Source organism: Elephas maximus, chromosome 18 (assembly GCF_024166365.1).
Source record: "Elephas maximus indicus isolate mEleMax1 chromosome 18, mEleMax1 primary haplotype, whole genome shotgun sequence".
Taxonomy (NCBI): Eukaryota; Metazoa; Chordata; class Mammalia; order Proboscidea; family Elephantidae; genus Elephas; species Elephas maximus.
The window spans coordinates 15,700,818-15,723,986 of NC_064836.1; the positions used below are offsets into that span (position 1 = coordinate 15,700,818).

Genomic DNA, 23,169 nt, shown 5'->3' on the forward strand with positions numbered 1-23,169 from the left:
AGGGAAGCATAGCACATTGCAACACCATTTTAGTACTAAAGTATCTGAAAGTGTAACTATTAAATAAAGGCCTCACCGGACCTGACATGTATTAAAGATGCCCCATCCGAGTCCTCACTCAAATGAGAATCTCTAAAATGACACATGGAGAATCCAAAATATGCCATTGTTCAAAGAGCCTTCACAACTGCATGGTACTGTGACCCTTGGCATAGCGTTGTGGAAGGTTCTGGTCTAACAGTGGTCCACATGGAAGACTAGAGCAGTGTGAATGTCACATGACCTTCGCCACCAGATTCAGGTAATGGAGAAATAGACCTAGCAAGTCAAGAATCTTGGCCCGATTCTGTGTATTGACCATAACCAGTCGCTGTTGGGTCGACTCTGGCTCAGGGTAACTCCACGTGTGTCAGAGTAGAACTGCGCTCCAAAGGGCTTTTTCATTGACTGATGTTTTTTAAGTAGATTGCCAGATCTTTCTTCCAAGACTCCTCTGGATAGACTTGAACTTCCAAACTTTGAGTTAGCAGCTGAGCATTTGAACAGTTTGTACCCATCCAGGGACTTGTAGGTTAACTGTGACGAGAGTTAATTCTTTAGACTGCGGTGGAATCAGCATCAAAGAGAAGTGCGTATATTAACGCTGGTGGGGGACCTGGAGGGTGTAGAGACCCCAGGTAGGACGTGGCCCTGCCAGCGCTCCGGGGCTGTCCTAAAATCTTGAGTTAACGTAAACGATCCGAAGGAAACTGCAGCTACGATTTCACAGTGGGCATCGCTGGCTCATAAAACTTTGAGTGGAATGGCTTTCTGACTTACATTTAGAGAATAAAAATGTTAATAGTTGCCATTTGCTGTTTACCACTGAAAGCGTCCTCTGTTAAGTGCTTGTGTGTTTGTTTATATTATCTAACCTTAAGCAACCTTATGAGATTTTTTTAAAAATTAGGTGTTTTTTACTAACCCAGTTTTACAGATGAGAAAACTAAGGATTACGGGGATTGCAATTTTTCCCAAGTTACACAGCTACCAAATAGCGGAGCCAAGATTCAAACCTGAATACGCCTGACTGTGAATCCATTATTCTCCAGGGCCCAACCGGTTCTGGGTGGGGGCAACATCACAGAGGCCCATAAAGCCCTGCTGTCTGTCTGTTTCATATTTGTGTCATTTTATCCTCTTGCTGTTCTTCTTCCCCTCAAAGTTCAGACCTCGAGATTGCAGCCTGCGATCCCAGGGGCCTGAAGACCGCTGTCCTTCCCTCCTGGCACTATGATACAAACTGTGACAGCCATTTTCCCTTGGCCTCATTCGATGTTTAACAGCAAAGAAACTGTCTTGGAAAGTTTTTCTCAGCAGTTGCGACACGTCCCAGACACACTGTTGGTCTACAGCCGCATCACATACAGATGCAGAGCCGAGCCGAGCTGGAAGGGGCCCACTTCTTCATTTCATAGGGGAAGAACTCGAGGCCCGCATGGGGAGGTGATCTGTGCGAGCTCGTGCGGCAAATTAGTGCCAGAGGTGGGGCTTGAACCCAGGTCTCTGACCCTTCCTCCAGTGCTCTTTCTGCTCTACCAGGCTGTATGTGTATTTGTGGTATTTAAATATGTGCACATATGGAGAGAAAGAGACCGTCTAATCTCCTCTATCTCACAAACTGCACCAGGGAGCGCGGCCGAGTGGGACCAGAGAGCTAGGAGGCGTTATCTGTCGTTCTCCTCTGCTAGATTGCTATCTTCTGTGCTGCAGTGTCCCTGCCCTGCTGGAAATGATGAAACATTTGCCACTGACCTCCAGCGGCCGAGAAGATTCCAGGTAGGGCTGGGAGAGGCGGCAGGGAGAGGTTTCCACCAGGACATCACTGAAGCAAGGTGGGACCCGACCTTGCTGATGGTCCTGGGGTAAGTACTCTCTGGGGGGGGGGGGGGAAGGGTTACTATTTTAAATCAGTTTGAGGTGTGTGTGTGTGTGTGTTTGTGTACATATATGTACAAGTGGTAAGAGATTCTCAGTTTAAGTGTTGTGATTCCAGGGTGTGGAATTCACTGTGCAGTTAGTTGTCTTGGAGTAAGCCCGAGATTCAGCAGTTTGCACTTTATGGATGTTAGTCTCTCGCTCCTGAGACCTGAGATCTGTCGGCAGCAGCATCTGCGCCTATTAGGGAGTCAGCTGGAAGGTGCGTAGACATTGGATCCAGCAGAGCTGTGTTCATTCCCACTCTGCTACTTCCAGTTGCTAAATCTTTGTGAGCCTTGGTTTTCTTCCCTATAAAATGGGTATAAAAGCATCCACCTTTCGGGATGACTATGAGGATTACAGACAATGTACAGCAAGGTGCTCCACCAGTGGTAACCATTATTAGTTATTCTTTTTAAGTCAATTGGGAATGAGATCCCAGAGAGTATTTTCCCCCAGGAGTGTTTTCCTTGAGATTCGTTCTGAGCTGCAAAGGGCTGTCATGTGTAGAGGGGAAGGGGCCAGTCTGGGAGCTTCAAAAGGTTATGAATGGCAATCAGAAACGCATGCTGTCAAACAGAAAAGCCACACAAACATTGGGGCAAAGAAAAACCAACAACAATAAACGATAATTCTTGACTCTTATACAGGACTTACTTTGTTTCAGGAAGGAGCCCTGGTAGTGAAACGTTTAAGGTCTTGGCTACTACCGAAAGGTTGGCTGCTGGTTTGAACACACCTAGGGGCTCTGCAGGAGAAAGACCTGATAATCTGCTTCTGTAAAGATCACAGCCTAAAAAACCCTATGGGTTTTACTACTCTGTCACATAGGGTTGCTATGAGTCAAAAATTGACTCGATGGCACCCAACAACAGCAACAAATATGCAGGAACTGTTCTAAGAGCTTTATGTGTTTGTTGTCAAGTCAGATTCGAGTCATAGTGACCCTACGAAAATGTAACAAAACACTGCCTGGTTGTGTACCATCCTCACAATCGTTGCCATGTTTGAGTCCATTGCTGCAGCCACCATGTCAATCCATCTCATTGAGAGTCTTCCTCTTTTTTGCGGACTCTCTGTTTACCAGGCATGATGTCCTTCTCCAGGGACTGGTCCCTCGTGATAACATGTCCAAAGCATGTGAGGTGAAGTCCCTCCACCCTCACTTCTAAGAAGCATTCTGGCTGTACTTCCTCCAAGACAAATTCGTTCGTTCTTCTGGCAGTCCATAGTATATTCAATATTCTTTGTCAAAACCATAATTCAAAGGCATCAGTTCTTTTCTGGCCTTCTTTATTCATGTTCAGCTTTCACATGTTTGTGAGGCGATTGAAAACACCATGGCTTGGGTCAGGCGCACCTTAGTCCTCGAGGTGACATCTTTGCTTGTGAACACTTCAAAGAAGCCTTTTGCAGCAAATTTGCCCAATGCGATGCATCATCTGATTTCTTGACTGCTGCTTCTGTGGGTGTTGATTGTAAATCCAAGCAAGATGAAATCCTTAAAAACTTCAATCTTTTCTCCATTTATAATGGTGTTGCTTGTTGGTCCAGTTGTGAGGATTTTTGTTTTCTTTATGTTGAGGTATAATCCATACTGAAGGCTGTGGTCTTTGATCTTCATCAGTAAGTGCTTCAAGTCCTCTTCACTTTCAGCAAGCAAGAAGTTTACATAGATTAATGTGTTTAATCTTCACAACAACCCTAAAGATGTAGGTACTATTAATAGTTTCTCTGGCCAAGGTCAAAAGGTGAAACAGAGAAAGAAAACTCTTCTGGAGAAATTTGGTGTGGGGTTGTGAACTTAGACCAGGCATCTCCCCATCGTCTCTGTGTGGCCTAGGAGGGAGCTCCAAGGGTGCAGTGTGTAGGAGGGTAGATTAGATGCTCAAGGGACACTTGTTGATGGACTGACCCCACTTCTTGTTCCGCGTATTGACCTCATTGTGTGAGTTTTGGCAATTCTGCTCGAACTAATGCCCTGAGCAGGAGCAGCTACATAATTGCAGGGCCCAGTGCAAAATGAAAATGCAAGGCCCCTTGTTCAAAGGTTATTAAGAATTTCAAGAAGGCAACAGCAGATCATGAAACGAATCCTGGGGTCAAGCATTGCACTGAGAATTGTGGAGTATAAAATATCTATGAATAAGACATGGCCCTAGCCACCAAAGTACTCACAGACTGAGCGTAATCTCTGGACGGTGTTTAGTTTCTCTGGAATTTAGATGACCAATCTATGGAACGGGAGAATAATTTGACCTCTTCCAATTCACCTGGAGTTTTGTGGGAACTAGCAAAAGGAATCCACATTGCCCACAGTCCTTTGTGTTTCTTGCGTATTTAGCCTTGGAACTAAGTTGCACTGAAGATGTATTCATCCCTAGTAATTTCTTGCAAAAGTGTTTTCCCCAAAATGACTAATTAGAAATTTTGGATGATTTGTTTTCCTCCTAACACATCGACAGTGCCTGTGCCCAGGAATAAGTGTGCTGGAGATGTGGTCTGCTTGGTTGGGACTTGAAGTTGCTATTTCTGTTGGAGTGTCAACTCTTATGTCCATTTTTATAGACACATAGAATTCTAGAACAACCAAATGTCAGAACGAAGTTTTTTTTAGCTCATTCCTGTCATTTTATAGACAGTAAAACTGAGGATCCAAAAGAGAAAGTGACTTGCCCACAGTGACTGATTTTATAAAGTTGTGGAGCTGGAATGCTGATCTAAGTTCATATTTCATATTCCAGATGCATCCTAACCACCTGGGATGAGGCCTTGCCATGGTGAACAGAGCTGAAGGAAGTCCAGAGAAGATTTCCCTGAAACCCAGGACAAAGGTGACATCCTAATCCTCTGTCCTCCCCCTCCGCCTGGTATTGGGCAGATCCACTCGTTCCTTCTCCAGGTCAGGTATTTTGACCTGGCATAGTGGTTAAGAGCTACGGCTGTTAACCAAAAGATCAGCAGTTTGAATCCACCAGGCGCTCCTTGGAAATTCTACGGGGCAGTTCTACTCTGTCCTATAGGGTCGGTATGAGTCAGAATCGATTTGATGGCAGTGGTTTTTTTTTTTGGTTATCTCCTGGTGCACGGACATGTTGACAGTCTTAGGTACAGGTACTTCCCAGGGCCACATGGTTTTGTGCACTGGGTTGCTTATACATCCCATCAGAAAGTGTGAGTGTGCCCAGTTTTTTTACAGGGCCCTAAGGACATGATTTTGTTTATGTAGTTAAGCTGATTTAGGGTTGAATACGTTGTTCTGGTCTGAAGATCAACCCCTGCTGATCATGTATGTATGCCAGGCACACATTTTAAATGCTGAGTGCAGTACAGGAAAGGCCCCAGCACCAAAAGGCCTGGGTTTCAATTCTGTTCCCTCCGTGAAGATTAGGCCCTGGTCTCTTCATATGTACAATAGAGAGGACAATAGTACCTGCCTCACAAGGTTGTTATTCTGAGAATTAAATACGATAGTTTATGTAAAATGTTTTGCATGATACTGCCACTTAGTAAGCACATAACATGTATGAGTGGGTGAAAAAAAAAAAAAAAAAAAAAGAAACAGGTGCCATCCCCAATTTGCAGACAAACCACTGAAGCCCAGAGAAGTGAAACAACTCACAAAGAAGTCCAGAGCTGAAATTCCAACCCCAGCCCACCTGGCCGCTAAGCTTCGGCTTCTCACCATTTTCCAACCCTTCCTTGTGTGGTGGCTTTACAATGTATTCAGCCTCCTTAGACATTAACTCACTTACATAGGGTCAAATATATAGAGCTTTGGCTGAGACAATCTATTCCTCTTAAGCTATCTCCTACAGCCAGGTATGGCAGACACTTCATCTGGTTTTCTATTCCCCGGCTCTCTGTCCATCCATTGCCTGTTCTTTAAATAATTCCCATTTAGAGACTCCTACCTGAATGTTTTATTGTGAGGGGATCTCTTTTTCCTTTGAAATATCACATTATTGATAGCACTGCTTCTGACAATTCACCATGTCTCACCTATGGCACCTCTAGTGTTGTTTTCTGATATTTCTCATAGTAAGGTCTTGATCTCCCAAGTTCAATGTGATCCCTTGAAAATGCAGCCCTTCTTCCTTTCCACCAGAGTAGTTCAGAGAGCACCATGTACACAGACGATAAATTTGATTTATTGAAGCCAGACATTTAGCTGATTATCTAAATATTCTATTACCAAAAAAAAACAAACCCATTGCCATCGAATCGATTCCGACTCATAGCAACCCTATAGGACAGAGTAGAACTGCCCCATAGAGTTTCCAAGGAGCACCTGATGGATTTGAATTGCCAGCCTTTTGGTTAGCAGCCATAGCACTTAACCACTATACCACCAGGATTTCCAATGTTCTATTAACATGATATCAAATGTTCAGTTGGTGAAGTATAATTGATGTAGACAAATTATCCAAATGACTTAGTCTTTCTTTATCTGCCTAATGTGGTTTCATGTTCATTTAACTCACTCAGAAATTCTGGACTTGGCTCAATACTCTTAAAATATTTTTTTCCTGATTGGAAAAATAATGCATATTAGTTGCAGAAAACTTTAAAAAATAACAGGAAGTATAAAAAGTTAAATAAAATATTACAATCCCAGCACCCAGTTTTGTTAATATTTAGGTACAAGTAGCCCTGACTTAAGTTTGAGTTTCATTTCAACAACTCTGTCATAAATCTGTTCAGATGCACGTTGAATACCGCATGATTTTTTCAGTTTTCAATATTATCGCCATAGCCTGTATACGGCAGTGGTTTGAACAGTAAATCACAACATTGAACATCTGCAAGTGAACATCTGGAAATGATAACATCAGCAAATCACACACTACGGTATTGTATGTAGTATGCATTGCTAACAGTAAACCCACTCTCATCAACTCGATTCTGACTCTTAGTGACCCCATAGGGTTTCCAAGACTATAAACCTCTACAGAAGCAGACTGCCACATCTTTCTCCCATGGGGCTGCTGGCGATTTTGAACCACCGATCTTTCAATTAGCAGTTGAGCACCTTAACCATTGTGCCACCATAAGATATACCAAAAAAAAAAAAAACAGTTGTAAGTGTAGTTCGTCATAACTTGAGTATGTCGTAAGCCGGGGACTGTCTATATACAGGTATACAGTATTTTCTTTCATTCCCCCTTTTGAGCAAGGTGCATTTGAATAATATCACCCAATTTTTTGGATAAATTTATGAGTAAATCCGTATTTAACATACAAAAATATTGTCAACAAACTATTCTGGATTTGGCGAACTGAATTAATTGATTTGGGTGGGTTATTATTTAAACTAATATGTTAGATAAAAAGTTTAATAACCCAGAGTTTTCTTTCTTCACAATTTTCATTCTTTTTATGTTTTTTTACAAAGTTGTGACTGTATTGTACGTAGCTAAATATAACTGCATTCTACTTTTTCATAAAACCAAATCCTTTCGCTAGGTTACTTCTTCCTAAGCATAATGTTAAATGGCTGTGTAATATTCAATCCTTTGCCTTAACCCTAATTTATTTCATTTTTGTTTTTTATTTAGATTGTTTCTCATTTTTCGTTTTCACAATCCCCCCTGTATAGATCTCCTTTGCAATAGTAGCTTTGGGCCCACTCCGCATTACTTGTGAAGGGTCACTTCCACGTCCTTTATCTGTTGTTTACCATTTGGAGGTCTTAGTGTTTTTCTTGATAATTTATGTAAAAGATGTAAACCCTATTAAAATTATATCCTGCACATACTTTCTCCAGTTTTTTTTTTTGTTTATTTGCCTTTAAATCTTGTTTTATTTTAAGATAAGAATTTTTAACATTATAGTCAACTCTATCTTTTCATGTATTCCTTTGTGATTTTTTTCCTTTGCATTTAAGCTGGGAAAGTTTTCTTTCTTCTCAGGATTTAATAAATATTAATAAATATATAAGTATTCAATTCTATTTCTTCTAATTTAAATGGTTTAATTTTTTTTTTTTCCACTATTTATCTGCCCAACCCCTTTGGAATTTATTTTGTTATACAGTGTCTGGGTCTAAGCTATTTTCTTTTTCCTACAAGTAGCTAACCCATTGTCCTGTGTGAATATTTGTTAAATAACCTTTTCTTCCCCCTCTCTGCTTTGAGAACCACCTTTCTGGTGTATTTATTATACACACTAGCATATTTGTTGACGTCTACACCACTCTTAAGGGACCCAACTCAGTACAATTCCTTTTCAAACATGTTTCAGCTTTTCTTGATATTATTTTTTTCCCCAGGTAAACTTCGGAATAATTTTGAGTTATAAGCAAATTCTCCTGTAATTTTGACTGGAATTATACTGAACCAGTAAGTTAATTACAAATCGATTTGGTTTCAGTATTTAAGCTTCGCAATCTGAAACACACCCTGTCTTTCCATTATGTTAAATCTTTTCCCTCTTTCCCAATAAAGGTCTATTATTTTCTTCAAAATGACTTTCTTATAATTAAGGTGATTCTTAGATACTCCCATTGCTCTGGTTGCTGGGCTTATGATATTTTTTCCCTGCTGTATTTTCTAACTGGCCATTGCTACGCCAATAGAACAGCTAGTAATTTTAGAATATTATCGTGGCCCCAGGACTTTACTGAGAAGTCTCGTTAATTCCATTAGCTTCTCAATTGATTCTTTCGGGATTTCTAGGTATAAAATCACATGTTTTGTAAATAAGGATGAATTTGACTTCTCCTTGTCAAAGACTATCCTTTGATGTAGCAGCTCGGGCACCAGCCTGCCCAGGCACAAAGCCCAGTTACCTCTTTTTGTTGTTTTGAACAAGCTATTTAACCTCTCTGAGTTTTGTTTTCTGTAAAAGGGAAAGGATAATAGTACCTATCTCCTAGGGAGGCTGTGAGAATCTAATGAGTTCATAAATGTAAAAATGTCTGCCACAGAGAACATTTTCAATAAATACTCAGTATCTTTATTATTGTTGCACAGGTTGAAACTTCTGGAATTCATTTTTTCAAATGGTGACAGCAGACACTAGTGTTCTTTTCAAATAATTGCTAATATATGTTACCATTTGTAAATATCTATTATTGGATAGGATGGATATTCTTTATTATATTAAGAAATCCTCATATTTTTATTTCATTAACATTTACAAAATCAGGAATGGGTATTCAATTTTATCAAATGCTTTTTGGCACTTTACTGAGATTGGGGTCTTTTAAATTTGATCTGTCGATGACATATTCATATTATATAAAAGGCCAAAACCAAAAAAAACCCAAACCCGCCGCCATCGAGTCGGTTCTGACTCAAAGTGACCCTATGATGATATAAAAGGCAGTTCCCAGTTAATGACTGAGAGTTAGGATTTTGAGTCAGATGGGCTTGAGTTTGAAAGCTGATTCTCTCAGCTGGGGACCAGGGCGAATTGCTCAGCCTCTCCAACCTTAGCTTCCCAGGCCATGAAATGGAGATAGCGTCTGTTCTGGTACATTGAGGAGTTCAAAGCACGTGGCAAATACTCAAGGGTGGTTTCCAATTGATTTGCTGGCATCCCTGGAGTAACTTCTTGATATTATCAGATGTTTACCTCTGTATTCATAAGTGAGATGAGCCTCTGTTTGTTTGTTCCCTGTATTAGGAGAGTTTTCCGTCTTTTTCTATGCCCTGAAACAGTTTACATAGTATAAGAATTTTGTGTTCCTTAAAAGTTTGGAAGAATTCATTTCTAAAACCATCTGAACACAGTTTTTGAGGAGATAACTCTGGTAATGCTTTCGATTGTACTATAGCTCAACTTATTAATTTCAAAATAAAATAATAAAGCCTGCAAAAAATTTTAAAGCTATTTAATTAAAAAAAATTGATGAAGTCAGGCTAACAACATTAATTGCCATTATTTTAATTCGTGTGATTTTCATATAAATCATCTTCTATCATGATCTTTCAAACCTCTCCTTCTAGAGTGAATATGCCCAAATAAAACGCGCATCACCGGAAAAGCTGTCTTTACAGCTTGCCGCAGGGTCCTCTATCAGTGCAACAGGGAAATGTAATAAAATGGCATCCAGCCCTAAGTACAGGGGCGGGAGTTCCAGCCAGTTCTGCAGCAGACAGAACAAATGCTCTTAGCAGTCTGATGAAGTGTGATTAGTGGCGCCTGGAAGGCACTGCTTAGTGTGGGGCTGGGTGTCAAAATTCGCGCCATGGAAGAGGTCAGGACAGTCTCTGTCTTAACGGTGGAATGAGGCATACCAAACTCTCACTTGGTCCAGCTGTCCTTTTCACAACATAATTACCTTAAATTGCTCATTGCTTGGTATGGGGCTGCGTGTGTGCAAATCAGCAGATGTTTCTGCCGACAGTCTGATCAGCAATCTGCAGTTAGAGCCCAAGGAACAGTCTGCTCGTTGCGGTTAGGGGCCAGTTAGCCGCGCAAGTAATGACATCTGTCAAAATTTTCATACCTCATCCTGTCCTGGATCTTATCTCCAAACTGTGCTCAAAACCAAAGCCTAAGTTTCCTAAAATAGACCAACTCAATTTTTAATAGCTCTACTCCAGTCAACATCTTGGTGGAGTGTTTTAGGGTTAATAATCCCTAATAGAGTACTTATTGATTGCTTCCGATGAGCCTGGCATTGGATAAAGGACTTTACAGGCAGCATAACCCACCGGGCCCGCACGAGTGGGGTAGGCACTGCTCTGTGAGGTAGGTGCTATCATTATCCCCATTTTACGGAGACAGAAACCGAGGCATTGTGAAGTTAAATAATTCACAGCTAGAAGGGGCAGAACTTGGATCCATATTTGGGTCTGTTCAACTTCAGAGCCCAGAGGCTAAACTGTGCTGTATGCTGCTTCATTTGACACAGCTGCTGTAATTGGCTGGTGAAATATTCGTAATATATTAAAATGATGGAAGTGTAGGCAACGTGGCTTTGTATACAAAGAGCAAAAATAAGATAGTGGTTTTAAAATAATGGAACATTTACTTAACACAGTGATTCTCAAATTGGGGCAAAACTGCCTGTCTCGGGCATTTGGAAATGTCTGGGGTCATTTTTTGGTCATTTTGGTTGTTACATTGACCTGTTACATTGGATGGCATATGATCTGCAATGTGCAAAATGGTCCCGGACAACAGGAATTGTCGTTGTTCGGTGCCGTGGAGTCCATTTTGACTCATAGTGACCACACGTACAACAGAAGGAAACATGTCTAATCCCGTGCCATTTTCACGACTGTTGTTATGTTTGAGCCCACTGTTGCAGCCACTGTGTCAATCCATCTCGTTGAGGGTCTTCCTCTTTTTCGATAACCCTCTACTTTACCAAGCGTGATGTCTTCTCCAGGGACTGGTCTCTCCTGATAACATGTCCAAAGTACATGAGATGACAACTTGCCATCCTCGTTTTCAAGGAGCACTCTGGCTGTACTTTTTCCAAGACAGACTTGTTCATTCTTCTGACAGTGCATGATATATTCAATATTCTTCGACAGCATCATAATTCAAAGGCATCGATTCTTCTTTGATCTCAGGAATTGCCTGGCCCCAAATGTCAGATACTACTGAGAAACACTGATAAAGTGGAACCCAAACCAAACCCACTGCCATCGAGTCAATTCCAACTCGTAGCGACCCTGTGGAACAGAGTAGAACTGCCCCATACAGTTTCCCAGGAGTGCCTGGTGGATTAGAACTGCTGACCTTTTGGTTAGCAGCCGTACCTCTTAACCACTACACCACCAGGTTTCCATAAAGTGGAACAGTAGTAATTTAAAATGATGCTGTAAAACATGGGTTGGCAAGCTTAAATGCCTTCAGGGGTCAGTCAGGAACTGAAGAGTACATCGTTGTTGGGTGCAATCGAGTCAATTCTGACTTATAGTGATCCTGGAGGAAAGAGTAGAACTGTCCCATAGGGTTCTCTAGGCTGTAATCTTTATAGCAGCAAATCACCAGGTCTCTTCTCTTGCAGAGCGGCTGGTGTGTTAGAACTGCCTGCCTTTCAGTTAGCAGCTGAGTGCTTAACCATTGTACCATCAGGGCTCCTTTTGTTGTGTCTTTGGGCATCTGAATTCAAATCTTTAAAGCACACAGTCAAACAAAAATCATCTAACCGCCTTGCACAACTTGTACAAGGCGAGGTCATGGAAGCTCCATAGACACATCCAAACTCCCTGAGGGACCGAATTGTTGGGCTGAGGGCTGAGGGGACCATGGTCTCGGGGAACATCTAACTGAATTGGCACAACTTAGTTTTTTTTTTTAATTGTGCTTTAAGTGAAACTCTACAAATCCAGCCAGTCTCTTATACAAAAATTTATATACGCCTTGCTATGTACTCCAGTTATTCTCCCCCTAATGAGACAATATACTCCTCCTCTCCACCCTCTACTCCCCCTGTCCATTCAGCAGCTCCTGTTCCCCTCCGCCTTCTTATCTCGCCTCCAGACAGGAGCTGCCCACATAGTCTCATGTGCCAAGAAGCTCACTCTTTGCTCCAGGTGGGCTGAGACCCATTGATGCATCTTAGATGGCCGCTTGCTAGCGTTTAAGGCCCGGATGCCACTCACCAAAGTGGGATGCAGAATGTTTTCTTAGTATATTTTGTTATGTCAATTGACCTAGATGTCCCCTGAAACCGTGGTCCCCAGATCCCCGACCCCACTCTGGCCTTTGAAGAATTCAGTTGTATTCAGGAAACTTCTTAGCTTTTGGTTTAGTCTGTTGTGCTGACTTCTCCTATATTGTGTGTTGTCTTTCCCTTCACCTAAAATAGTTCTTGTCTACTATCTAAGTAGTGAGTATCCGTCTCCCTTCCTCCCTCCCTCTCCATGCTCATAACCGTCAAAGAATAGTTTCTTCTGTGTTTGAACTATTTCTTGAATTCTTATAAATAGTGGTCTCATACAATATTTGTCCCTTTGCAACTAATTTCACTCAGCAGAATGCCTTCCAGATTCCTCCATGTTATGAGATGTTTCATTGATTCATTGTTGTTCTTTATTGATGTGTAGTATTCCATTGTGTGAATATACCATTATTTATTTATCCATTCATCCGTTGATCCGTACCTTGGTTTCGATTGGCACAACTTTCTTTATAAAAAAAATGTTCTACATTCTACTTTGGTGAGTAGCATCTTGGGTATTAAAAGCCTGTGAGCAGCCATTTAAGATACTTCCTGGTCTCACCCCTTCGGCAACAAGGAAGAATGAAGAAAATTAAAGATACAAGGGAAAAGATTAATCCAAAGGACTAATGGACCACATCTACCATGGCCTCCACCAGACTGAGTCCAGTACAACTAGATGATGCCCTATTACCACCACTGACTGCTCTGACAGGAATCACAATAGTAGGTCCCAGACAGAGCTGGAGAAAAATGTAGAACAATATTCTAACTTTCAGAAAAGACCAGACTTACTGACTGACAGAGACTGGAAAAACGCTGAGAGTACAGCCCCTGGACACCATTTAAGTTCAGTAATGAAGCCACTCCTGAGGCTCACCCTTCATCCAAATATTGGACGGGCCCGTAATACAAAATGAGACTAAAGGAGCACACCAGACCAGGGGCAAGGACGAGAAGGCAGGAGGGGACAGGAAAGCTGGTAACAGGGAACCCAGGGTCAAGAAGGGAGAGTGTTGACATGTCGTGGGGTTGTTAATCAATGTCATAAAACAATATGTGTACTAACTGTTTAATGAGAAGCTATTTTGTTCTGTAAACCTTCATCTAAAGTACAATAAAATATATATTAAAAAATAATAATAATAACAAATCGTCTAGGCCCTGAATTTGACCTTTGGGCCTCTGGATTGTGGCATTTTAATGAAGGCTTTTCTGATTTGGGGACACGATTATGATACATGAAGTGAAGAGGGAAAGCTACTGATTAGCATGATCCCATGTTTGATTCGATGGCAACGGGCTTGGGCAGGCATATTTAAAATGATTGCATATGCATACATACACGTATTTACACACATGCACGTACAGAATACACATATTTAAGAAAATGTATAAAAATTTTCTGGAAGAATATGGAATAAGATTTGGGGTGACTATCCACATTTTTTATTCTTCTACTGTGAATATAAGGATTCCTGGTGGCGCAGTGGCTAAGTGCTTGGCTGCTTAACTGAAATGTTGATGGTTTAAACCCACCAGCAGGCCCACTGGAGAAAGATGTGGCAATCTGCTTCGGTAAGGATTTCAGCCTTGGAAACCCTATGGGGCAGCTCTACTGTGTCCTATAGGGTCACTCTGAGTCAGAATCTAAGTAATAGCAATGGGTTTGGTTGGACTATGAATAACTATTAGCTGTGAAATTTTTCATAAATAAAGAGTAAGGGGAGCCTTAAAAAATTAAAAGCTTTGAGTGTGGGGTCAGGAGAACACTGACTTGGCAGCGTACTGCTCGTGCCCTTCAAAGGAGAAAGGGAATAATTGTTGTGATTAGGGACAAATGAGGTAACCATGACTAAAGCACGAGTGCTCCTTCATAGATGGGATATTGCTGATTTCCCAGACTAACTCGCCCAGCTTCTAGTCCATTTCCACGACTTACATGCCTTTTGTGATGGAAAAAAGCATCTTTGGTAAAGCCCAACTTTCTTTTTCAATACTCACCAGGGGTATTGAAGCCCAGCTGAGAGCTTGAGAAATTAGGATCTGTAATGAAATTTATTTTGGGAGGGTATACCGAGAGGTCAGCAGTTTGAACCCACCAGTGAAGATGAAAAGATGTGGCGGCAGTCTGCTTCTGTAAAGGTTACTGCCTTGGAAACCCTCTGGGGCAGCTCTACTCTGCCCTATAGGGTCCCTATGAGTTGGAATCAACTCAAAGGCAATGTTTTTTTTTTTTTTAATGCAAAATTAGACAAGAGCTGGGCATTTTAAATATATTTATGTACTTTTTTTTTTCAGGTAAGGCACCAAGTCCTTCAAGATCATTGTTTTTCCTGCAAAATCTCCCTTTTGCTTCATCTTGACCATTTTTGTGTTTTATTTCCAGCTTCCTAGCTTTAGAATTTTTATTTTGTGCACAAGTCACTTTTGACTCAGCTTTCTTTCTGGAGTTTGCTCATCATCTGAGGATACTGAATTTTCTAGGAATCGCCGGGTGGCGCAAATGGTTGAGAGACTACTAACTGAAAGTTTGGCGGTTCAAACTCACCCAGCAGTCCCTTGGAAGTAAGACTTGGCAATGTGCTTCCAAAAGGTCACAGCCTTGAAAACTCTATGGCGCAGTCTATTCTGTCCTATACGGTCACTATGAGTCAGAATCGACTTCACAGCAGGGAGTTGGTTTTTTGGTTTTAGTCCCTGGGTAAGCAGCCCTGGTGGCAAAATCGTTAAGTGCTCAGCTGCTAACCAAAAGGTCATCAGTGGTTCGAACCCACCTGCTGCTCTGAAGAAGAAAAGACCTGGCAACCTGCTCCCGTAAAGATTACAGCCTAGGAAACCCTATAGGGTAGTTCTACTCTGTCATATAGGAATTGACTGATGGCACGCAACGACAACAGTCCCTGGGTGGTACAAATGGTTAGTGTGCTCAGCTGCTAACCCAAAGTTTGGAGGTTCAAGTCCACCCCGAGACACCTAGAAAGAAATGCCTGGTGATCAACTTTGGAAAAATCAGCGACTAAACACCCTGTGGAGCACAGCTCTACTCTGACACACATGGGGTTGTCATGAGTCGGAATCAACTTGATGGCAATTTTTTTTTTTAATTCTCTTTTAATTACATCTAACTTGTGTGAAATAGATAAGATGGAGGGTGTTTCAGGGGCTCAACACTCTGGTTGGCACAGAGTGAGTGCCCACTGCTAGTTGACCTGTTGCCATTAAGTTGACTCTGACTCATGGTGACCCCATGTGTCAGGGTAGAACTGTGCTCCGTAGGGTTTTCAGTGGCTGATTTTCTGGAAGTAGATGACCAGGTCTTTTTTCTAAGGTGCCTGTGGGTGCACTTGAACCTCCAACCTTTCAGTTAACAGCCCAGCCCAGAACCATCTGCACTACCCAGGACTCCGGAGTACCCACTGGCTGTTAATTATTATTATTATTATTACTGCCATTTTGCAGATTCAAAATCTGAAATCTAGACAGAGGAAAGCAAATGGTGCCCAATCACTGAGTTTGCCCAGGGGCATTAGAGCTTAGGGTCCAGGAGTCCTGACCGGCTGCCTTGCCTCCTACAGGTCTTCTGGAGGAACCTGCTGGAGGCACTAACTGGAGACCAGGCTCCCGGGGTGGTTCCTTCTAGGTCCCTTCCCACTGCCCCTGGAAGAGCCTAAGCCCCCTTCACACGACCTGAAACTGCCCAGAGAGAAGCTCAACATGCTGGCCGAGTAAGTGGGCCTAGGAAGAGCTGGAGCGGGGCTGGGAACACGTTTCCAATTGCAGTTCCAATTAGGGCTAATTGGGATAGCTGGCTTCCAAGTGCACACACCACTCTCCCTGGCTCCCCCAGCCTTATTGCTCAGAGAGGCGAAGGGACCTGCCCTGAGATACATGGCAAGGTGGATGTCTGCCTCTGGCTGGGTGTAGGGATGGGCTTGCAGCTGTATTAACCCATTGCCGTCGAGTTGATTCCGACTGACCTTGACCCTCTGCTTTCTCAACAGAAACATGGAGGTCTGGCATGGCTTAGTGATTGCAGTAGTGTCCATCTTCCTACAGACCTGCCTCCTCACAGCCATCAATTACCTGCTCAGCAGGCACACAGGTGAATGTCTCAGCGTCCCCTCTCCCCAGTCACCCTCAGAGGCCATTCCTGAGCCTGCAGCAGGACGAGTCCACTTTGGAGCCCCCACATATCACTTGAAAACCTACCTAAGGACTCACCAGCCAGATCACCCTTCCTCAAACCTCCAATGTGGCAGCCCACCTCCCCACTCAGACTTCTCCTTTTACCCAAACTCTCTCTGGTTGGGTCCTTCTACTAACCAGACCACTTGCCAAGAGCCAGGCCTCGGTAGCCCTGGTGAGGAAGGGCTTATTTAACGTGGGCCTAATTAACCTTCTTTATTGCCACCAAAGGATGGAACATGAAGAAATGGCTTTGAATTGCAACAGAGGAAAAATGGTTAAAGATTAGCTTATGTTCTCGAACTGATTTACAATTAAGGTAGAGAAGCTCTGTCCTGGGAAGCCATTGCAATTAGGAAAAATAAAAGAAAGCTGCTTTGATGGATTAGGCATTACCTTGCTCTCAGGCAGGGAATTAGGCAGGCTGGTGTTTTGAGGATCTATCCAGTAAAGGACGTCTAGACTTCTGTATCATTTGTTCATTCATTCATTTAAGAGATATTTAACACCTAAGGCACCATCTAGGCCCTGGCGATACAGCAGGGAACAAAATAAAAATTCCTGCCCTCATAGGACTTAAAGTTGGTGGGGGAAAAGGGGAACTAGCGAAATAATTAAAACACATGATGTATTAGACACAGTAGGTAAACACTAGGGAGAAAAAATGAAACAAGGAAGAGAGATGTGAGTTGAGGGGTGGCCAGCATCTCTGCAGTGCTGACATTTGAGTGTAAACCTGTAGGAAGTGAGGAGGTGAGCCACTCCTGGGAAGGCCCTAGGGCAAGAGAGTGTTTGGCACATGGCAGGAAGAAGCTGGAGCTGAGGGGCAGGCTGAGAGGAGACAGGCCAGAGCTGAGCGAGGAGTGTGGTCACAGAGGGCCAAGCAGGCCAGGCTCTGGCTTCTACGCCAAGTGAGGGGAGGAGTTGCTACAGGGTTTTGGGTAGAGGAGTGATGAGATTTGAAGAGATCGCTCTAACGATTTTGCCCTCATGAGAGCAGTATTCAGAAGGCACTTGATCCAAGAAAGGACATGCCTAACCCAGGGAGCTCTCACTTTTGACCCCTGCCCTCTCTCCTTCAGCCAAGGAAAATGAACGATTACTGAAAGCAGCCAAGCTCCCGGCCCCTCCGCTCAGCCCTGACCACCATCACCCACCTGCTGCCAAGGAGATGAAGGGAACTCTGGCAGAGAGACGTACCCCTGTGTCTGATCTCCATGACAGGCGTGAGTAATCCAGGGGCGGGGTGGGTCATGAAGCTCACTTTGCTCTGTATGGGCCCAGGAGACTTTTCTAGCAACCAGGATCCTGCCTGCCCACCCGGACCTCTACTCTGGGGACTCCTCACACCCCACGTCAGTAAAACCTCACTGGCCACCTTTTTCAGAATATCATTTGTTCTTTCTTTTGGGTCAGATGGCATAGGGTTTGTGTGGGTATAATGGCTGAGTGGATGGCACAAATGGGTAAGTACTGGGATACTAACTGAGAGGTTGGTATCCTGAGATACCCGGGAAGAAAGGCCTGGTGATCTACTTCTGAAAGATCACAGCCTTGAAAACCCTCTGGAGCACAGTTCTACTCTGACACACATGGGGTCGCCATGAGTCAGAGTGGATTCCATGGTTACTCTTTTTTTTTTTAAGTTCTATCACAGGTGTGGTCAAGCAAGAATGATTGTAGGGTGTGGGGGGTCTCAGGGACTGTCTCCGCTCCTTTTTCTGTAATGCTATGGCATCTTTCCTTCCATTCTGCAAGTTAATGGTGGAACCAAGATTTCAGCTGCCTCTGTCTGACTCTAGCCTGTCCACTGGGCATTTTACCATCTGGCTAGTGCCATTGGCTAGTTCCAGGAGCTGGTTTGGCTGCACTTTCATGAGATGCATGGTCTTGGGTCTGCATGGTATCTGGGCGTTTCATTTTCTTGCTGGTGGTCTGAATCTCTATGCCCCTCCTACACGTGTACTGACAGGACCACCACCCTCTTATTTTCTATCTCAGGGCTGGGGAGACCAGGCCAGATCACCAATGACAAGGTGGCAATGAGATGCTTCTGAAGCAAAGCTGCTACCCCACAGACGCTCCCCACTCCCCATGGACACTCCTATTCCCTCCCAGTTACAACATTTTTCCATCAGTTTGTCCCTGATAGATTTGCGTTTGCTCTGTCCTTCTAATTTTAGCTTCTCAGTTGGAGGAATCTGGTTGTTGGGCTTCCTTGGCCCTGAGATAAGGCTGCAGTGCATGTGGGAACACAAAGATGGGCTGCTCACATGAATTCAGTGTTTCAGCAGAATGGGAGAGACACTGGCCTCACACTGACCGCTGCCCCAAAAGCTTCACCAGAACCTGGCAGAATCAGGGACTGGCTGGCTGGCAGGGGTCTCAGAGACAATCATCCAACCCACTTGTTTTACAAAAAACAAGAGTGACAAAAATTTGGTCACAAAAAGGGATGTGAACAGCTTAGGGTCCCACAGAGTTAGTGAGAGGCTTGGACTAGGACCTGTGCCTGTCACCTCTGAGGCCAAAGCAGTTTGCACTGGGCCGCACTGCCTCAGGACGACATTGCTTACTCCTCCTTCTGCATGATGCGTCTTCCCTAGCATCATCAAGGCTAGCTTTTGTTTTCATTTTTACTGATTTTAGCTGGAGATGGAGGAAGCAATGATATCTGCATTTCTGGGCATTTTTCTGGCTACTTTTTGAGGCCCTCTTCCCATTACCCTTTCTCTATTTGCTTCTCCTTCTTTTTCTTTTAGGGGCTGTGTATCTCTCTCCCCCACTCCTCTTTGCACTGTTGGTTCTGCCTCTTTGTCTTACGCCTCTCTTAAAACCTCCCGGCTTTCTCTGGCAGAGAAACTGTTTCCATTTCTCCCTAGATGACAGTGACACATCCTCAGACAGCTCGGACAGCTCGGACAGCTCGCCTTCCACCTACCAGGTAACAGGCCTCCATATGCCGTCTGAGGACAGAGCTCTGTGGAGCCCTATGGTAACAACTGAGAGCTCAGGCCACCCCAGCTAAGGAGATGGGGAAGGGAAGGAGGGGTGTCGTGAGCTTTTACAGCATCCTGACGTGAAGGTGGTCAGACCCATAGCCCGCGTCACATAGATCATCCAAACGAAGTGAAACTGAGTGAGCTATAAAAATTACATGATTTAAAAAAAGATGCAAACATTATACAAAAATTTAAAAAAATTAAATGAAAGAGCTAATGGTGCTTATGTACAACCAAGCACCTCATGGGATTTGGTTCCTTGGTTTGGAGGTTTAGGGTCATTGGTTTCATGGGATATCCCAGTTAATCAGCCTAATAATGTGTTTAGTGCTTCTGTTCTACCTCCTAGTTCTTTGTGTAGTGCCTGGGGTCTTAAAAGCTGGCAAGTGGCCATCCAAATTACAAATATTGGTCTCTATTTGCCTGGAGCAACAGAGAAGAAGGAGAGTCAGGAATAGGAGGAAGAAATGGAATGTGTGGCTAATTGCCTCCATAAAAACAATTGCCTCTTTTGCCATGAGATCAGAAGAACTGGATGGTGACTGGCTACCATTACTGAATATTTTGATCAAAGATTTCATAGAAAAATCCTGATTAAAAAAGGGGGAAAGTGCAGAACTGAATTTCAAATTCTCATGGACTTCAGACTTTGTGGAGCTATGGAGGCTGGACGAACCCTTGGAACTATTGCCCTGAGATAATCTTTAAAACTTAAACCAAAAATATCCCCTGAAGTCTTCTTAAAACCGAACAATAGTTTAGCTTAACTAGTAAAAATGGTCTGCCTTGAGCACTGTGCTCTTTTAAAAACTATTTATATGGGGTCAAATTGACAACAGCAACTGGAAAGATTAGATAGAAATCTGAGGGGGCAAGGAGTTTATGTTAAGGAAGGAGGAACAACTCAGAAGGAGGGTGAGAATCGTTAGACAACTGAAGAATGTAATCCATGTCACTAAATGGTACAGGTAGAAACTACTGAGTTGCTGTATGTTTTGCTGTGTAATTCTGAACAGCAACAATATAAACAAAATTAAAAAAAAAAAAAAAAAAGACCTAATGGAACACTTCCTCTCTTCTCCCCATACCCCAGTCCCTGGGCCAAAGTCTGTTCTGAGTCCTGACATCACTTGGATTGAATCTCAACATCTTCTTTTCCCACTGCCCCTTACCTGTGCATCCTTAAGCCCATTTCCTGCAGACAGGTGGAACAAAGTCATTGACCATCTATCTTGTTGCCCTGCCCCTGCCCTCAGACCTGGGAGTTCAGCTACCTGGAATCCAGGTTCTTTCCTCCCAAGCCTTGGGGGCAAGGGTGGATTATCCAATAAACATGGGCTTCCTTGTGCTTACTTACTAATCTGTAGTGAACAATTTCGCATGGATTTTTGTTCAGTACAGATTAGTGAAATTGTTCAGTACAGATTAGTAAGTAAGCCCAAGTAAGCCCACACTTACTGGGTCACCTGGCCCTGTCAAAGATCGTAAATTCTGTAGGAAGGTGCTGTGGGGTCAGGAGAGAGACAGATAGCAGCCATACCTAGAAGCAGAATCTTTGTTGCGGTGAAAAAATGTGAAAGTGTTCACTACAGATGATCTGGTAAGCAAGGTAAGCATTGTGCTTACCTTGCTTATTAGATAACCTGTTCCGGCTTGGGGGAGCCTCTTCGAGTGAGACTTCAGTTCTGGGGTCCTACCTCTTCCACGCATGGTGAAGCTCTTGACTCACATTTCTCTGCTTTTTTCCCCAGGCTCCCAAGGATATAAATTACGCACAAGTGGATTTTTCAGTGCCCAGAGACCTGAAAAATGAATTCGCCCTGGACTATGAGAATTTAAAGGAAGGCACAGATTATGTCAATGTCAATCCGAAAGGCCAAAAGACCAATTTCTGGGCTTTTGTGAACCCTGCTGCCTCTCAGCCGGTGGAATACACTCAAGTGAACGTGTAAATTCTAGGTTTTCAAATAGGGTCCATTTCTGCATGAACGCTTGCGCTTATTTGTAGGAGAGGGTTCCAATTTCTTTTAGCAAGGCATAGTGGGGAGACAGGCCTATACTCCAGCAACAAGGATTCAGATCAAATGCTAGGAAGAACTTCCAGGTAATGAAAACATTCAAGCACTTTAGTAGAGAAAGCGAAGTCCCTCTCCATAAAAAGTGAAACAAACAAAAAAAAAAACGTGAATCAGTAGGAAAAGCTGGAGTCGAGTTCAGCTTAGCAATCTTATAGTTAATGGCTTCTCTTTGAGCTCTTTAGTTACTGACAACAAACAACTTCCTTAAAAGTTTTAAATAAAACGGCCATCACCAGTTCCTCTTTTGCTCTGGCCTAACCCTGTGTGTTGTCCCTTTCTTCAGTGTGATATCTTGCTGAGTAGTCCCGGTCCACCCTCAGAACTTTAAACAGTCCATTTAGAGAACCCACTATCAATCAACCCTTGAAACGGCTGTTTCTTATGAGCGAAGGTGACAAATAGAGTCCTGGTAAATACCAACCAGCATCACAATCGGTTATGCCAAGAAAAATCTTCCAGAATTCAATCCAATAAAATCCAATACCCATTACTAGTTTTTTAACCAATTAGGAATAGAAGGATACTTTCTTAGCTTGGTTAAGAATTGCTATCTCAAATCAGCCGACAGCATGTTATTTAACTGTAAGACCCTAGACACAGTCTTATTAAATCAGGAACGAAGTAAGAATGACTGCAAACCTGCCATCTCCTTTATTGTATAACATTGCTCTAGAAGCTCTAATTAGTGCAATAAAACAGCAAAAACAAGAGTTGTTAACTATGGGAAAAGTCCCTGGGTGGCACAAACAATTTGCACTCAACTGCAAACCTAAAAGTTGACGCTTTGAACTCACCCAGTGGTGCTTAGGAAAAAAAGGTCTGGTGATCTGCTTCCATAAATGTCACAGCCAAGAAAACTCTATGGGGGCAGTTCCACTCTGTCACATGGGGTCTCCATGAGTCAGAATTGACTCGATGGCAACTAATGACAACAACATAACTATTGGAATAAAAACCCATTACCATCGAGTTGATTCTGACTCCTAGTGTCCCTATAGGACAGAGTAGAACTGCCCCATAGGGTTTCTAAGGATCGGCTGGTGGGTTACAACTGCCAACCTTTTGGTTAGCGGCCAAGCTCTTAACCATTGTGCCACCAGGGCTCCAACTCTTGGAAAGGAAGATAAAATTCGTCATTGTTTGCAAACATAATGCAATCCCTAGAAAATCTCAGAGAATTAACTTAAAATGTTTTAAAATGATAACATGCAGTAACCAGCGACTAGATAAATAAATATTTTTTCCAACATCTAATTAAGACACACACACACAAAAAATTGTCCACAATAGCTAACAAAACAAACATGCAAAAACT

General features: G+C 43.0%; 1 protein-coding gene across 5 annotated transcripts; it reads left to right on the forward strand.

Annotated features, from left to right (window-relative positions):
- The first annotated feature begins 1,686 nt into the window (after nucleotides 1-1,686).
- On the forward strand, nucleotides 1,687-21,914 carry RHEX (regulator of hemoglobinization and erythroid cell expansion). 5 transcript variants are annotated; one of them, XM_049858290.1, is made up of 7 exons: nucleotides 1,687-1,904; nucleotides 4,704-4,793; nucleotides 16,165-16,314; nucleotides 16,591-16,691; nucleotides 17,857-18,000; nucleotides 19,657-19,718; nucleotides 21,528-21,914. In XM_049858290.1, exons 3-7 carry the CDS (start codon nucleotides 16,304-16,306, stop codon nucleotides 21,726-21,728), a joined length of 519 nt encoding a protein of 172 aa, XP_049714247.1. In that variant the 5' UTR covers nucleotides 1,687-1,904; nucleotides 4,704-4,793; nucleotides 16,165-16,303; the 3' UTR covers nucleotides 21,729-21,914. The 5 variants fall into 5 exon arrangements, with proteins under 5 accessions (XP_049714247.1, XP_049714248.1, XP_049714249.1 ...); XM_049858291.1 differs by having other exon boundaries at nucleotides 1,687-1,818; XM_049858292.1 differs by lacking the exon at nucleotides 1,687-1,904 and adding an exon at nucleotides 2,045-2,179.
- The last annotated feature ends 1,255 nt before the right edge of the window (nucleotides 21,915-23,169 follow it).

Bases quoted from the DNA above. Each gene is read 5' to 3' on its own strand.
- RHEX (XM_049858290.1), top strand. The intron at 16,692-17,856 runs GTGAATGTCTCA...TCTCTCCTTCAG, and splicing joins CCTGCTCAGCAGGCACACAG to CCAAGGAAAATGAACGATTA. The intron at 19,719-21,527 runs GTAACAGGCCTC...TTTTTTCCCCAG, and splicing joins GCTCGCCTTCCACCTACCAG to GCTCCCAAGGATATAAATTA.